Source organism: Crassostrea angulata, chromosome 1 (assembly GCF_025612915.1).
Source record: "Crassostrea angulata isolate pt1a10 chromosome 1, ASM2561291v2, whole genome shotgun sequence".
NCBI classification, from domain to species: Eukaryota; Metazoa; Mollusca; class Bivalvia; order Ostreida; family Ostreidae; genus Magallana; species Magallana angulata.
In genome coordinates this window covers 28,459,453-28,477,820 of record NC_069111.1, presented here as the reverse complement: position 1 = coordinate 28,477,820, position 18,368 = coordinate 28,459,453, and the positions used below count along the sequence as shown (strand labels likewise).

Below are 18,368 nucleotides of genomic sequence, written 5' to 3'. Positions count from 1 at the left end.
TTGATTACGTACGGACTAATGTCTTTGTTTTTGTAGCGTCTGGGGAAAGCGTTTTTTCGGCGGTTTTTACTTTTAACATTAACGGCAATCCTTCGGAAAAAGATGTCATAAAGGCAGAAATGAAAACTGCTGTAAGTCCTATTTATTTTAAATTTAAAAGATCTTGAAATACATTTTGTTTCCCTTAAATTTGTTACATTGAATATTAAGTGTACTGAATTTAATATCAGCATCTAAATCATTAAATCAGTTAAAAAAAATGACACTGTTTTGATAATTCCCCAACAGCTGACTAATCTATATCAAGGAAGAATAACGGGTTTCCTCCGAGTGGTCATCATAGAAATAAGGTAATCAACGTTAACTAAAATGTTAAACATAGGTAAAATCTGCTTGAACACCTTGATATTATAAAATTTATGAATGTAATAAAAAAATTAAGAAATATTTTCATAATCATAAGACATTTGGCAATTACACTTCTATGTTTATATACCACGTTATTCTAGGGGTACGAGTCCACCAATACAATGTACTCATCTACCAATTAATTTATAAAAAATATAGCCATTTCTTAAATATTAGGTTGGCAATTGTAAGTTATCAAAACCTTGCAGTTTTGCAATCCTACATTGATTGTTTGTCAATATATAAAACATGTTCAAAACAAAGCAATAATTGTTCCTGATACATTATATTATGATATAGATTTGGGAGTGTGATTGGAGATCATACTGTTGTGACGTCAAGCACCTCAGCGACCCAAGCGAAGAGTGACTTCACCAAGACCCTGACTAACTTGGCCACAGGGGCCCTGAAGGTCACCTACAACAGTACCGATGTCCCCGTACAGTCCATGACGGTCACTGATTCAAACGGGAACTCTCAGAGTATGTACTAATAGAACCAAACCATTAAACACTGTTTCATTTAGTAATACTCGTTCTTACTTAAAATTATGTTGTAGTAGAAAAAATTTAAAAGAAAATAAAAATATAACTTATTAAAAATTGAAGCTTTGAATGAAACACGTCTAGAGTCCGGAAGTGTAGGGTGCAATGACCTCCTCAATGTATACTTTGCTCTCAGGTTTAAAACTATGACCATTAACTCCATTCAATAGTAGCTTGGTTTAATGATGCATTATTTATTTCAGCTGTACCTGTCTCTTCGGGTGCAACAGCATGCCAGGTGTTTAACACCTTTAATACGTGTCCAAGCGGACAGGAATGTGGGGAGGAAAATGGCGTCGTACAATGCAGGTATGGATTGCTTGATATTAATTGTTTTCTTCATACTTTCTACCCTGCCTTTTTGTACATTTGTAAATATTGTTTTTTACCTCGTGTATCATTGATATGGTTTGAGTGAAATTAATCATTCATTCACTAAAATGATAGTAATTGTTTTATTTTATTTGCCAATTGATGGGTTTTAATTATGCTTGTTTTTCTTGTATTGCAGACAAATCCAAAGTGATGGTAAGAATATTTTTCTGCACAATCCGGCAAATAAGTCTCGACCTGTGAACTGAGTATGAATTTTAGGGTCCTAGAGGTTACTACAATAAAACCATAGACAAGTTATAACTAGTTTACTGTTGTATCGTTGCAGATACCTACAAGTACATTGTGGGCTTTGGAGTGGGGATACCCCTGTTTGTAATGGCCGTCCTCATTATGGTCATCATCTGTGTGTACTACCGCAGAAAGAAGTACAAGAAGGGCTCCTTTAGCTCAGAGGAGGATGATTTAGATAGGTGAATGTGTATTTCAATTATAATGTCAAAAATGATAAAAATCGGACAAAATATACTAGGTATATTTGATTATCCTTAATCATATGATTACGTTGGTAAGATTTTATGTATATAAATGGAAAATGTTGGAAAATGTCTGAAAATGATGTTAATCATTGGCATGTGAGCCAATGCAGCTTATAGATCTTAATTGTATAATAAGCAGTGTACAGCTTCTGATTCAGTTAAAAAACACAGCAACACGAACGTCGTAAAAATTGTCTTGGTCTCTTGACAAAAATACACATGAACAGATAACCACAAATATTGCCGAAAAATCAAAATAAAAACTGGTTTTTCTTTTAAGGACAATGAATGCAGAGGGTTTCTTTAAGACCGGAATCCCCACCAAGATAGACAGTTGGGGACGACGTGGTCCCTATTCTGTCAGGAACTGGGGCGACGACTCTAGTCTGTCCGACATGAATGAGAGGAGGGGGAGGACCGGGGACGGCTTCGATAACACGTACCGCGGGGGCCGGGAAGTGTACAGTAAGTCCGCCATTACGTAACATGCAGTCCAGCAGGCACGTGCGTCTGTTGTCCATTGATCGTAAAATGTTAATTTGATTTTTTTTTCACCACGAAATTATATTTATTCTTAACAGACTTGAAGTCAAACTTGAACTCTAAATATTTAATTATATCAAGCTCAAATATTGATTTTAAAGCATAATTTTATGCCTATTAATTCAAGTGGTTGTAGATTTGAAGTATAATCGATTTTTTTTTCTCAGCACCAATATTGATTATAAGCCCACGTATACTAGTATACTAGATACATGCACATATTGATTGATCTTTCTATTGATATATTGTAGCTTATGACAATGGAGCCAAATCCAATTTTTCTTGGGATTTTATGTATCAAGCTCTAGATCCCAACACACAGTATCAGATAAAACGGCCCCAGGCTGAGTCTAGGCCACACCCACTTTTTGTAAGTATCTTGTGACCCTTATCAGAGTACTTAACCACCTATTTAATTTTAGAATAAGATACTTGTATACATATAGTATAAGATACATGTATATTATCGATGAAATGCACACACTTTTTAAGCTAAATGTATCATGCAAAGATTATCAAAAATATATGAGTAACTTTTATTCTTATGCAATATGCATAACCTTATGTCAGAGAACGGCCTTCAGCTGCTAAATTGGACTTGTGTTATGGAAATGATCTAGTTACTTGCTAAACAATGTCTGTGGTAGTAATTGAGGGAAACTCGTTGGACATTTTAAATAAATTTTTTAACATGTTTCAATGAACATTTTTGTATTTTATTGTAGAAAAAATCGGACCAGTAGACCTCTAGCTGAAATCCATATTCTTCCAAACATGTGCCAATATCCTTATTCCAAGTAAATTTTATTTACCGTCAGGGTCAAATTTACGTATATTTGTTGTCTAGAATCATATGCAATCTGCAATGATTCATGTATAGTCTGGTTCTATTCGTTTGATGTCTGGATCACGTTCATGCGCTGACTGGATTAGGGTTATGTGTTTTATGGAACAGGTTATGTGTTTTTCGGGACTACGTGTATATATACTAATGCACAATCTGGATCAAAATACGTACTTTTCTGGATTAATAATTTCATGTGTCGTCTGGATCAGCTTCAAGTGGCGTCTGGATCAGTTTCATGTGCTGTCTGGATCAGTTTCATGTGTCGTCTGGATTATTTTCCTGAGCTGTCTGGATTACTTTAATGTACAATCTGGATTTACTAGCATGCTGTTTGGATCATTTTCTGAACAAGTTCCATGTTCTGTCTGGATCATGTGCAGCTCGGACCATGTTTATGCCTTTTGAATTAAGTTCGTTCCATTTTCATAGTATTCATGCGGTTTAGGATTCATCCTGATTTTTTTGCGAACATTTCATAGAAACTCTACCTGGATGTGTTCCTATTGTACTGTGTAGAGAATGACTTATGTATTACTTTAGAATGAAACTAATAGAGTTACTTTAGAATGAAAAGCATAATAATAACAATCATGATTCGAGTGCAATTTGCTCCTTTTACTTACCTCAGTTCTAAAACACATGAATCCATTTAAATAAAGCGTATAACATATCATTATGGAAAATGCGTGGTTCAGTAATCGTAACTGATGTACAGTAGAACTGTACCTTTGTAGTATGTGCATAATATGCATATTAATGTTGGATGCGTGAAGAACGATTTACCGGTACCATAACGTCAACACATGATCTTCGATATTTTAGCTATTCATATTGCCTTCGTAGATATAGGTTGTTATATAAATGAGTGAGTCCTCATACCAGTATGTTATATATTTATATAGATTGTGATGTAATCAAAAACTATTTATATATTTACACATATATAAATGCCTATTGTTGTTCTTTTTTATCAAATCTGATTATATATTTATATATGTTTTATACAAATTAAAAAATATTTTTATACATATACATGTTGTAACTTTTGTCACTTCCTAATATCATATTAAGTATTCGTATGTTAGTACTTATATGCATATATAAATGATACATTGCCTCTCTCTCTCTCTCTCTCTCTCTCTCTCTCTCTCTCTCTCTCTCTCTCTGAGGGATGATACTTCGACATGCAACCTGAGCCAGTTTTCTGATCAGACCATTCACTTTTGACCTATTTTTCACGCACACAAAGCTTGCCTTCTTTGACCTCCACCCGGAATTTTAAAATTAACGGTAGCAATTTCAATGGAAGAAACATTCCCGTATTCCTTGCAACAATTGCAAATTGGTGTGCAAATTCCAGGTCCTCTTAACAGCACTTCAGAATAAACACCGTATCTCTTAAAGATATATCTCAAAAATGTTCAATATATGCACCAACATATAGTGAATTTTAAAGGTATTCTCTGTGAAATGTTAATATAACAATAGACCCGAGAAGACATAGTTCAGTGGGTTTTTTTTAATGCACACTATCGTAATTTGAGAAGACGGCTATATACAACGCCCTGGTGAAACTAGTTCGCCTATTTCATTTACCCCGGTGTGAATTTACCGCTCGGAACTGCGGTGGACTGTTTGCAATTTCTGTGTTTCGGAAGGATATATATATATATATTCAGTTGTTTTGGGAATATATTCCTTTCAGGTGCTAGAGGATTAAAAACCTTAAGGAAAAGTCAATCGACTTTTCCATATTTTAAGGGTAAGCTTGATCTATTCATTTTGCATATCTAAAGAGAAACCATTTACAGTGAACACGTAGAAGCATGGTGCACACATGGCAGGGAACAAGATAATAAACGTCGATAAAAATCAATAGTGAGCTTCATTGATTACATTTATTGAAATATGACGGGGAAACTAATGAGTAATTCATATGCAATGATTTTTTGATAAAATATTAAAAACAAAAATTCTGCAAGTTTTAATTTCAAGTCATTTACATCTGAAAAAGTAATTATAATATGAAAGCAATACTACTATTTAAGTTTATATCTACTTTATCAAGTAATATATATACCAAAAAGTAAAGGCAGTTATTTTTCATGAAAATGAATTGTAGAACTTTATATTTAAAAAAAAATAACACCTGGAAAAAGGGAGTTCGAATCAAGGTTTCATGAGAAAAACTAATGGTTAAAGTTTGCAGTAAATGAATAAATCTACCCCCCCACCCCCCATGTTTAACTTTATACATGTAATGCATGAAAAGTAGAATTTAAATAAATATACACATTTTTAAACAAATATCTTACTTTTATTGGGTTATACCGAGTTAAAAAAAAAGTTCCTTCTAAAATCAAACATTCCTGGCATCGAAAATCTTGAGAAAGTGTGACCAAAAAGTATTTAATCGAATTTGATTAATTTTCAATTCATTTCGAAGGAATTAAAAAATCGTGACTCAAGTTCGACAACTCGTATTTTCACGATTTAAAAGTCAAATATTAAGAAGAAACATTCGTTGAACCTTTGTTACTTTGGTTTCACGTGCAGACACGAATTTGTCCCAATCCCCTAGCTGAATTCTGCATGTGTACAAAGTCGCACACAGAGACTGTAAAACTTTTGAAAAGAATATCGATATTTGTTCAAGATAGGTGTTTATTGCATTGCGCGAGTGCAATAACAACATTTAACAACTTTTCGACTACCCAACATTGGGCAACTAGTTGGGACACCGTTTATAATCGCTGTTTATTATTACTGGTATGCAGATCGACATTTTACAACCGTTTGAAAACTTAAAGATCGTAATATTGGTGGGCTATGAAGCCTATGATCCTTAATTCTTCTTATCAGCATGAATTCGCATTGCAAAGCGTACAGCGATTTCTATCAGTTTAGAACCGATCGGTTAAATTTTTGTTAAAAACTATGAAGGGCCCCCTTTACAGTACGCGTTCTATAAATTTGGTCTGAATCAGATTGCATCTACCTAGGTACGCCTTCTATTATCTTTATAATGACAATAGTCAATGCTACGAAAGACGAATAGGGCCACTTATAAAAATATTTTTATCTCGTAATTACGAGAAAAGATCTAGTTATTACGAGTTAATTATCTCGTTATTACGAGAAAAGATCTCGTAATTACGAGAAAAGATCTCGTTATTACGAGTTATTTATCTCGTTATTATGAGAAAAGATCTCGTAATTACGAGAAAAGATCTCGTTATAACGAGTTAATTATCTCGTTATTACGAGTTAATACGAGTTAATTATCTCGTAATTACGAGAAAAGATCTCGTAATTACGAGAAAAGATCGCGTTATAATGAGTTAATTATCTCGTAATTACGAGAAAAGATCTCGTAATTACGAGAAAAGATCTCGTTATTACGAGAAAAGATCTCGTTATTACGAGTTAATTATCTCGTAATTACGAGAAAAGATCTATTTTTGAAATGGCGCGTTTCATTATTCTATTCTTTTTATATAAAGTGTATGAACTACTGAAATGTCTATTAATATACACTTACTTAGCACATGTGATCATCGTTTAAAACGCATAATTTGATATAAAATCGGACCAAGCAGTTTTAAAGAAATTTTAGAAGAATTAGCAAAGCAAATTGATTAAAAAATTCATTGAACTATATGTCAATAATTAAGAAGGATACGTGTTATTTTTTTCAGACTCAAAAATGTTTATATAAAATCAATTATTTTCAATATACATGTAGGTTGTGTATGAACATATAAAACACAAATTCGGGTAAATCCTGTGTATCCATATCCATGACTGAAACTATATAGTCATTAAAGTGATCTGTAACTAATAAAACTGTGTTTTTACGACTATAGGACTACCTGGTATTTACTTCGGAGTGGGATTATAATATATATAAGTTGAATAGAAAAATTACATAAAGTTCTTTCCTTTTATAAATACCAGACAAAATGTCAAATCCAATCATTTTGATATGTAGAAATTAATGAATAATGATCGTTGTTATTCTTAAATATTGATCAAAATTGAATCAACGTTTCTGGAATGAAAAAGATAGACTTAAAGTGTGATCCAGTCGAATTCTTTTTCAGAAACGCACCATTTTATATAGATCTTTTCTCGTAATAACGAGATCTTTTCTCGTAATAACGAGAAAATTAACTCGTAATAACGAGAATATTATCTCGTAATAACGAGATCTTTTCTCGTAATAACGAGAAAATTATCTCGTAATAACGAGATCTTTTCTCGTAATTACGAGATCTTTTCTAGTAATAACGAGATAACTAACTCGTAATAACGAGATCTTTTCTCGTAATAACGAGATAACTAACTCGTAATAACGAGATCTTTTCTCGTAATAACGAGATAATTAACTCGTAATAACGAGATCTTTTCTCGTAATTACGAGATAAAAATATTTTTTTATGTGGCCCTATTCGGCTTTCGTACAATGCATATAAATATATGATAAAGAAAAAAAGCCCCCACATGTTGCATTTTGTAGCGCTAATCAATGACAACTACGACTTGTATAGACTTTTATACACTTATGTGTGGATAAATAAAAAAAACTTACAACACAGTTTAATAGATACGTGCTCTTGTAACAGGTTGATTAATTCATTGGAGTCATTTGGATTAAATGATCAATTCTTTAGAAGAGCCGACTTTTTGGTTATAATTGTACAGTACTCACGTAGAAAATCGCCCAACAACTTTTGAGACATTGTATTCACGTAAGCCCACCCCCCCCCCTCCTAAAAAAAGTGAAAATACAAAAAAATCAAAATTCATGAACTGTATACATACATGTAGGTCTGATGGCTACAAGAGTCTCAAACAGTCTTCGAGAAAGCATGCAAGAAGTTCAACATTTGTCTGAATACATATTTATTTTCGCTTCCTCTAAAGTGTTTAATTCTCATACAAGAAAGTAGAAAATATACTTCGTTAGGTGAAGACTATCGCTATGCAGCTAAAAGATCTGGCAATATTTTGATTTTTTTATTTAAAGTTTTTGACGCTACTGTAAAAAGCCTTAAAAAGATTTAGGGTAGATAAATCTTAATTTCTCTCTGTAACAATTTTAAAATTTTACAGTAAAATAGTCTGCAATCGGTGATTTTGTATGAATTAGCTTTAAAATATTAATATATAAATCATTTAATGTTGTCTAATTTTTTAATTACGGACATCATTCAAATTAAAGAGTTTAAGCTAAATAAAGCTCAATAAAGTAGAGGTCCATTTGTAATATATGTTGTCATATTATAATCACATTTAATAATCTTGCATGCTCCAACACCTTGCGAGCTTGAATGAAGAAAAAAACCCAAAAACAAAACAAAACAAAGCAACTGAAGGCATAAAGCCTGAATTTCTTGTCTGGTAACTGTACTGTATTTCAACCAATGGGAACTCATTTAGCAAATATAACGTCAACAACTAAATATCTGATCCTTTAAAACGTGTATCAGGTTACGTGGTAGTAATTAGCACGATATCCCAGACGGTTATATGTGTCTACGCACGAAATATGTCCAAATTTTGAAATGTTTTACCGGCATCTTGACACAGGAACATGAAATAAGTACATGAATGTAGACTTAATCAGGTAAAAAAGAAATAGCCACAATTTTTTGTGAAAATGGTTATTTTTAAATAAGTTATAAACAAACCTATTAGGCTGTTCTAATCAGTGAAAAATATTAAGTATCATTTAGTAATACTTGTACATTTATGTCTCGTCAGGCTTTAATGTCATGCTGGTGATGTTTAGATCCTCATAGAATAAGCAATCAACCATGCCCAATTATAATGTGATTTCATATACAAAGTTTATTTTTTTGTAAAGGTTGATCAGTTTAAGTTGCAATTTGATGTTGTTATTGAAGTTGTAATTGAACAACATCAATTTTATGATGATATTATCTAATATATCTATGTGGAGAAGAAAAGAGTCTCTAAATATTTATGTACCATTTTCAAGTGTAAATGCATATTGAAGAACGTGAATGGTCGATCTTTTAACTTTATTCTCGAATTTTTCAGGCTGCATGGAGTAGGTTTGCATGTTAGTCTTGGTTTAAGTCTATGGCTCTCTCGATGCTATCGAATTTTACTCCTTTTCTTTACCTTAGATGTCTACAAGATGTGTACCTATCAATCACTAGACTATGTCAAATTTTATTGTGGGTGCCCTGAGAAAAAACCCCAGCAACAACCCCCCAACTCCCCCCCCCAAAAAAAAAACCCCAAAAACAAACGCACCCCCAACCACAGAATATTAAAAAAAAAATCAACTATATTACGTATTTGGCATGGATTGTTTGAAAAAGCATTTGAATCTAATACTTAGTTTAGTACATTGTATTATCAGATTTTTTTTCTTGTGAACTTCATAATGTGTTAACGAGGAACTTACAACATGGTCTAATGAAAGTACTGAAAGTTCTGACAGCCGATCTCTTGTATTTATTTTGATGAAACAAGACTGACGAGCATCACTTAATAGAATAGTAAACGACTGCTGATTTGATGAAAAAGTGGGTTATGTTCTAAATCAAGTTGAAAAGTTGCAAAATTTAATATCAAATTGTACCCTGAGATGATGTCTATCGTCTGCATTATAACTCTACAGAGAACAAGAATTTATTCGAATTTCCTCTAAACTATTGAACACGTAAAAATACATCTCAACAAAAAAAAAGCTGCGAGTAATTGTATATTTGATAATTTTAAAATGCTAAGGCTGTTTAAAATTAATTCTACGTTTAACGTAACCCGCGCGCGTAGGTTTTGGCGAAATCGTCGTTTTGAAAAAACAAACAAATCCGGATTTAAAAAAGTCGTTCCGGTTTGGGTTTTCATTTAGCGACTGAATTCTACATCCTGTATGAGAGAAAAACATGCTCAAAGACAGCATTGAGGTATTCAGTTTTCACAATACGAAGAACATGAGAGTCTACGCCACTATCAAAGTAAACAAACCAACAATAATGGATCAGACAAACACATGATCGAAGTTGGCAGTAAAAATCTTATTCGAGATTGTTTAATGTCGGTTGTCAAGTCACAGAGCCTGAACCATGCTGAACCAACTTCCGCCCAAAAAGGCAAAAACGAGGTTTGTTGTATATATTTATTTATAAGTGATCCATCAACAGGTGAAATGACTACCCATCTTATTTAACAAAAACTCAGAAGGTGTACGGTTAAGTTATTTTTGCATTTTTTTAAGAAGGGGAAAGCTTAAGCAATTTCTTACCACCGCTTTACTGAAAAGATATAAAAAGAGTTTAAAAAATTATACCTTTCTCCATAGACTTCAATATTAGCTCCAAGATGTGATAAATTTTTTCCTTTTTAATTTTTGTTTAATTTCAAAGGTGAATGACCCAATAAAATCATACAAAGATTTCAGTGTTCGAACTACCAATATTTGGTTTTAAATATATAATAATTGTGGATGTATATACCTTGAAGTGAAGCAATGCATTAAGTCAGCATAATATACTGATTGAGATAAGAGTTTTGACACGATAATGACTGCAAATCCCTTTCATTTGAAATGTATCTACATTTTTAATAACATGTTCAGGAAAAATAATTCATTCTTTCACAATTTATAATAGGAAGAAACTAACAGGAGGCCCAACTAAAGTGGAAGAATGGAGAGAAGTGGAATACACTTGTAGGGTGGAAGTTATTTCAAGAACCCTGTCTTGAGTTCTTAGAAGTAGGTACAGTGAATCTTACAACACAACTCTGATAAGTTAAATTTTAAAATGTGTCATTGTGAAAATGTATGAAATGATATCATTATTTTGATTGTAGATAATCTGTGAATCACATGTGTTGTGCAACATTTTCCCTGAAAAGAAAAAGTTTTCCCTTTGGTTGCTATGTTGATGTAAATCCACTGGATGTACCACTTGATGTGCTTGCAAGTCACTCCACTTCTCGTCCAGTATACATGATGTACCCACAGAAAGGATATAAACATAAATTACACAAAACTATATGCTTTGAAAATGCAAAAATTAACATGGACTGAATCTTACCATATATATTATATGACAGTGATGATGTATTGATAACTGAATGGGTGACTTTCAATAAATACACACCTGTTTGAAATTTTTGTTTGTTTATTTTTTTCCTCCCTCCCTCGTAGGTTTTAAATTTTCATGTTACGTTAAACGTAGAATTAATTTTAAACAGCCTAATTTTGTAAATTGAGAATCATCATTTTAATACAATGTTATTTAAAACTGAATCAATTAAAAAAACCCATTAATAGCTCTTCTAATTTTTGCTTTTTTTGATCCATTCAATCTTATGTGTAATGAGGTGCAGGTAAGAGACGTTACATGTAGGTTGATGGTGCGCCTTTTGTTTACGTTTCATGGAATTTCAGGCTTATATGTAATGTGTCACTCAACGTCCTAAGGCTTGTAAAAAATCAACTTTAAGATTGTAAAGTGTTAAAATGCAGCGTATTACATAGGGTCTATAAACTATAAATGCATTAACAATTAAGGGGTGATGCATAGATACATAGTTGAGATGCCTTTTATTGAATGTTTTGCAATTTTGTAATGACTAATTGGACAAGTTAACATTCTTACGCGAGGAGTCCCACTTGAAAGTAACCGTCGGTGTACATGTACATGTACATATACATGTACGTATATACTGCCTCATTTCGTCGCTATGCAGCAAATAAAGATAACTAACAGAAAACCCAAAATAAACAACAAACCCCAAAAATACAAAACACGCTTTCATGAGTGGTTCAGCTACATGTATACTAGATGCCAATCGCATAAAATGTTTATGCCCGAAATATAAAATAATGTGAGACTCCTTATAACATTTATTCTTTTACAAAAAATAACAGAAAAAAAAAATATTTAAAAAAAATAATATAATGTTTAAATAAGTGATAATGTTTAAAGCCGAATGTTATACACTTTATATCTTTGACGCTGGTTGTTTTTGGGTTTTTTTCTTCATTTTATCTATTTATAGTGACATCAGCGATTCGTCGTCCTGTAGCCAATACTATTGCCCGGTTATTTTTAAACGGATGTAAAAATCACGTAACCTCACGTATTTCGAAAGCCCCCTTTTTAACACCGAAACGCCTACTTCTGGAATAATATATTTTTTTCAGATTTTTTATTTTTCGAAATGTAAACATATTCTATTGACACACTATCTTTTGTCGCCCCACCCTGTCAATTATGCAGAAATGCTGATTCATATGAGAGATGAATGTTTAAAATGCGTAAGAAATTGGTATAATTTTCTGATTGTGTCAAAATCATCAATTCAATTGACCATGATAAACTGAATCAAAACGTACTAAAAACCCAGCCAACCAGTCGAAAAAAGTGTATGAATTGGTATAAATGTCTCCACCCAGTATCCAGTTTAAAAGTCACTCTTGCGTTTATTCGCATGCATGTATACATTTTAAGATGGGATAAAAAGGAATATATAATATGTCGCGATTCACTGAAGTTATGCAACATTTTACGTTTAGTTAAATTAATCTTTAATGTGTCTTTTCGTGTATGCAGATGAAGCTGATATCAACCCTTTGTTAGGAATATGATAAAAAAAATCACACATCATACATAAATAATGTCACAGAATAGGAAAATATGACTTGGTACATGTAGTTTTATTACACTTTGATGCTAAATACTGAAATCTGATTGGTTAAGTCGCAGTTGATAATCCGTTCTATAACCCTCAGCTTGGCAACGGGTAACACAACGAATTGTTACATGCGCGTAAAATATGCGCGTACGGTTCGCCGTAGAATTCACGTAATTTCTATACAAAAGCAGTAAAAATTTCTCTAAAATTAAGAAATTCAGTATAATAAAATAAAAAGTACCTGTTTGGGAGGATAACAGTTGAAATTGACACCCCTCGAAAACCATTGTCAACCTCCGCTACGTAAAGTTGAGAAGGATTTGCAATCGAGAATGAAATGAAATTCGTCCGCTGATTTACCACTATAACAGAGTGTGCAACTTCTATCATTTACAGGAATTCTATACCATCTACCGGTTTCAATCGATAAACAGTGATTTGATGTTCTGAATTTGATAAGTGGTTTCCAATTTGTTTTAGCAAGAATGCATAAGTATTTTTCAAATTTTGTTGATGAATTTTATATACCGGTATTTGAACCTTGGATAAATTATCTATATCATTTTACCATTTCTGAATAAACTGGTCCTGTAATCTTATATATTTACATATATTGTTTTAGTAAATATTTGAAAACAGTAAACACAATCTTATTGTCTTGACCCTGGATCATTTTTGTCCAAAAAGAACTCATTTGATAACATACAGTGACATATATAAAGGATAACGACCTGATTCACCATAGATCATATAAGATGGCGTACTACTTTTCAAATATAGAACATATTCTAAAAATTTCAAATGGATTTTTTTCAATAATATCTATATTCTCGTAATTTCACAACCATACCTCTTCGCTAGCCAAGGGTCTCTGTTCTACACCGCTTCGTGAGAAGAGATGCGGATCAGAAACCCTTGGTCAACAGATCAAACTTAAGATAAATATCTGTGCTTGCTCGACCAAGTGCTTTTTGGCTTTACAAAAAGATTCACTTCTGGAAAATACAGTACCCATGCAAATGTTTGAATTTAATCACTATTTCAACAACGTTATTATTATGATAAAAAATATTTTTAGGTTTAGAGCCTTTTGAAAAAATATAATATCTTTATTTTTTCTAGATTGACATTTAGTTTCCATCGTAAACAATACACATGAGATGTATCTAGTGCTTTCTGAAGATCATCAGCGGTCTCAGTCTCTATATCCGTATCGTCCGCCTAGAATTACAGGCAAAGTTTCAAGTATAATATCAACTCATCTTCAATGGAAGAGCTAATACATTGTACTTTGTACATGTAACCCAACAATATTAAATCAAATAGAAAATCTTCTATGTCGTTAATAAAAATAGAAAATGATAAAAAAGGAGATAAATTTTCTCCTTGGCGCACACCTTTCTATTTTTTAATAAATATCTTAGATTTATTTTCTTCATTTTTCGTATAGGGGCATTACATTTTCTCCCATTCCATTATCTAGTAGTTTATACCTTAGACCATTTCTTCAGACGGTATTAAATGCTTGTTTTAATTCAACAAAAGCACAAAATAGGAAAGCGGAAGTAAAATGAATCGATTGATCTATTAATTGCTTCCTTAATTAAAAGGAAGGTGTTTTGCATACATGAATAAAAATTCAATTCAAATTTAAATAATGTACTTTTTGCCAAGATCTAAAAACGTAATTATAGCATACATGTATAATATGAATTTAACGACGTGATAAAACAGGGTTATTGCCAGGTGAAATTTTCTCTTAAAAAGGAAATGAATATGACAATAATTGTCAAAATCTTGAATCATTTCAAAGAATGTCAAAACACCTCAAAAGGCGAGCTGAATAGATAACTAGCACAATCATATTATAGAGGATCAGAGATAGCATAATGATACGAATGTCATTTTGTTGTGAGCACCTTGGATATACTTGAAAGAACGTCAACATTTAATAACCAAACAAAAAAAGTCTTTCAACCTTTTTATAAGTAAACGCACGTCTGCTTTTAAAAGCGATTTAGAAATAAAACACAAAAATATGGAGATGCTCATAAAAATGGGTTGCAAAATAAACAACAATACATAAGAGGAATGATATTATTCATGATCAAAGCACTTGGTATGTGATAGTGCTAAGACGCGCGGAAATATCAATAAGTTCATTTTCTCTTATGAGCTGGAATTTCACAAGGAATGAATGAATGATTAATTGATTATTTTTTTTCTCTATCTCTCACCATTCTCAGACAATGAAGATTGGAGGAGCACTACCCTGCACTGTCCTGACACTGATTGCTCTAGTCCTTTCCAATAATGGCTGTCTCGGAAGTAAGTACAGTATACGTTTAGTATATATATATATCATCGCTGAAAATATCTATTTTGCATTTAATTGTTTTGTTTGAATCCGAAATAAGATGAGGAAATTTTTATGACATTTTTTTTGCTTCTTACTATCAATCGATTGGAGCACGAAAAAGTTTTTCCATTCCTACTTAACATTTATTTCAGTTGAACTATAAGGATCAGTGCTATCGTTAAGAAAAGTGAGATTATTGTTGCAGGCATTTTTATCAAATTACTAAATAACACAATAGTTTGTGTACTTTTTCTGAAATGTTATTTTACATCTTAACATGATCATTTCGCCTAAAAATCAAAAGACTAGTAAGATCTCTTGATTTTTTTTTTATCTTTCATACTTGAATGGTGTTCCAGGGACATCGATATACATGTATATATAATGCTACAGAAACAGGAGATAAATGTATATGCAATATAAACAATAAGAGCGTTGTGGAAAAAGAACTGTCAAGTTAAACAAGGTGGCTTTAGCGTTTCGATTTTAGAACATTTCCAATTTTCATCATCTAATCATCATCTTCAGAACTACTGGGCCGATTTCAACTAAAATTGTTGGAAAGCATCATTGGTTAAAGGGGATTCTAGTTTGTTCAAATGAAGGGCCACATCCTATTAAAAGAAGAGATATATTAGAATAATTGAAAATTTGTTGGTATTTTTCAAAATTCTTCTCCTCAAAAACCATTTAACGAGAAAAGCTAACACTTGTGTGGAGGCATCCTTGCATGCAATTGGGTAGTGTAGATTCAAGTTTGTTCAAACCATGATCCTCGAGAATATGGTTGAGCCACAATGGGAGATGAAGTTTTACATAGGAATATATTAAGAAAATCTTTAGAAATCTTCTTCTACGAGAATTTGTCCTATAACAAGTCAAGTGATGCAATATTAATAACATAGTCATGTTATTAGAGGATTGTCGTTTTTTATGCATTTAATATAAAATGTCAATTTTAGAAAGCAATTAAAGGAAATCATACAATACAACGTATAATATCCACCAAAAATATAATTGAATAATAATTCATTTTGTAACACTGATATCATAATATGTATATTTAGAAGTATATTTATAAAATTTGATTCTTATTCATGTAAAATCCAATATAACTTCATCTAGCAATAAAAGAATAGTTTTGTATACTAATTTATTCATCAAGCACACTGTCTTGTGATCTAGCAAATGATACATTCCAATTTCAAAGTTGGTAGAGATTCAGACGATAGAAAAACGTGGCAACTAGATAAACGCATTATACATTTAACCTTTGGACTTTTCATTCAAACTCTCAATATTTTCAGGTACGACGGAAGCAACATCAACAACAGGTAAGTCTTTTGAATTTTATCTGATAGATAGACAAAAAGATAACCTTTATGGTGTATATATATATATATATATATATATATATATATATATATATATATATATATATATATATATATATATATATAGGTCCTATATATAAGGTGGTTCAGCTATTTTTTTGAATTAGAATTTAATTTTTTGTACATGCAGTAAAAGATATAATTACCTTTCAATTACAATTAAAGAAACCCTCCCCCAGATCAACATACATCAGTACAGATTTTTTGTTTAGGTCACCCGAGTCACTTTTAAAAAACCCAGCAAAAAGGTGCAATTTTAACATATCTTCTAAACTAAAATTGGAAATATCAACTTAGAAACTTCAGGGCAGGGCTCTAATGGTCATAGTCAAGATGTATTATTTTTTTAACAATTTTTTCTTCTCTACAATTGGATATTCAGCAGACAAACTAAGCACATGGTTTTAATGAGCCTCTAAAAAATTGTGAAATTTATGTCCACGCTTTAGTTAATGCCAGTGGTGTTAGCAAGGTGCTTTAAGGGTTATATAGTCAATAAACGTTCAGCAGACAAATTAAAGACAAACTCACGATAAACAAGGAAGCTTCTACCCAAATTGCCCAATTCATGGTCCCGGGGTCAGGAGCTTTTGTATTAGAGCTGGTTTATATTGGTCATATAGTTAATATGTAATACATTTTCAACAGTCTTCTTCTTAACAACCAGACATCTAACAGACAAACTTTATTTCAGTGCATGTTCTTGATGAGCAAATATAACTCTATCAAGAGAGTGAAATACATGGTCCTAGAGTCAGGGGTTCTGATACATGTATTAGGTTTCCAAGTCGAGGGTTTACTTTTTCTGAAACTTAAATCATAGAAGATATGATACAATTACCATCATGGTAAAACTTTTTAACGCATGTTAGGCAGCATTGTAAAGAAGATGGGGGAATAAGATGGCGCAAATGCCCATTCGGTTTAGTGTGAAAAACAATTTTGAATTTATTTTTCCCCAATTACATCTATTCAAATATATTATAATACAAGTTTGCAAAAGCAACATTTCTAACTATAGTCAGGTTTTAATATATTTAACAAAAAATAAGAAAAAATTGTCTGAAATATTAGTGGTATCGAACCCGTAACATAAAAACCACAGATATATAAGGTTATCTTATGTCAGGTACTTTAACCACTGAGCCATTTCAGACACAACAAGGTGGGAGTTTTAAATATAATGTGTGACTTTGGCCACGAACTACCGGACTTGTAGTATTTTTTTTAAAAACGTTCAATTGTTGGGATACAAAATGATATTTTTAATGTATAATGGGACATCTTTCCACGTTTTTGTTGGTTGAAATCGGTTTGTTTTCCAATATACCTTAATTAGACTACGAGAAAAATATTGAGCACACACCCACTCTGTAAAATAAAATGCCTTGAAGTTCTAAAAAATGACAGTGTTTGCAGGTTTTGATAGTATACGCCTGTTTGAGTCAATATATTCCAAGTATTGAACATATTTATGGGTTAAAAATCAATGATTCGTTAAATATATATAATTATTTTAAATGATTTAAAAAAAACCCCATCAGATTTATTAATACTTTAATTTTTCAGTCGCTTGTCCGACCGTGTATGGGTATTTTACACGCCTTATCTACCCATCTTCTTTGTTTGTTTCCATAGAAGAACAAACAAGCAAGCAAAAATACTTGTAACGTTTTAGATAATATAGTTTAGGATCTAGGGCACAATTAACAATTA

General features: G+C 31.9%; 2 protein-coding genes across 2 annotated transcripts in view; both read left to right on the top strand.

Annotated features, from left to right (window-relative positions):
• The first annotated feature begins 2 nt into the window (after positions 1-2).
• On the top strand, positions 3-4,247 carry LOC128186714 (uncharacterized). Its single transcript, XM_052856574.1, has 9 exons — positions 3-131; positions 289-350; positions 709-890; positions 1,157-1,262; positions 1,465-1,481; positions 1,615-1,759; positions 2,106-2,290; positions 2,620-2,738; positions 3,094-4,247. Exons 1-9 carry the CDS (start codon positions 120-122, stop codon positions 3,109-3,111), a joined length of 846 nt encoding a protein of 281 aa, XP_052712534.1. The 5' UTR covers positions 3-119; the 3' UTR covers positions 3,112-4,247.
• A 505-nt stretch (positions 4,248-4,752) lies between these two features.
• Positions 4,753-18,368, top strand: part of LOC128186545 (uncharacterized) — a 66,179-nt gene continuing 52,563 nt past the window's right edge. The window contains exons 1-3 of the mRNA XM_052856368.1: positions 4,753-4,977; positions 15,146-15,227; positions 16,566-16,592. Of these exons, the coding sequence (XP_052712328.1) occupies positions 15,149-15,227; positions 16,566-16,592 (106 nt within the window). The 5' untranslated portion in view covers positions 4,753-4,977; positions 15,146-15,148. The remainder of the gene's footprint in view (positions 4,978-15,145; positions 15,228-16,565; positions 16,593-18,368) is intronic.

Excerpts from the sequence above, each read along its gene's own strand:
- LOC128186714 (XM_052856574.1), top strand. Across the intron at positions 351-708 it reads GTGGTCATCATAGAAATAAG|ATTTGGGAGTGTGATTGGAG; the intron begins GTAATCAACGTT and ends ATTATGATATAG. Across the intron at positions 891-1,156 it reads TTCAAACGGGAACTCTCAGA|CTGTACCTGTCTCTTCGGGT; the intron begins GTATGTACTAAT and ends TATTTATTTCAG.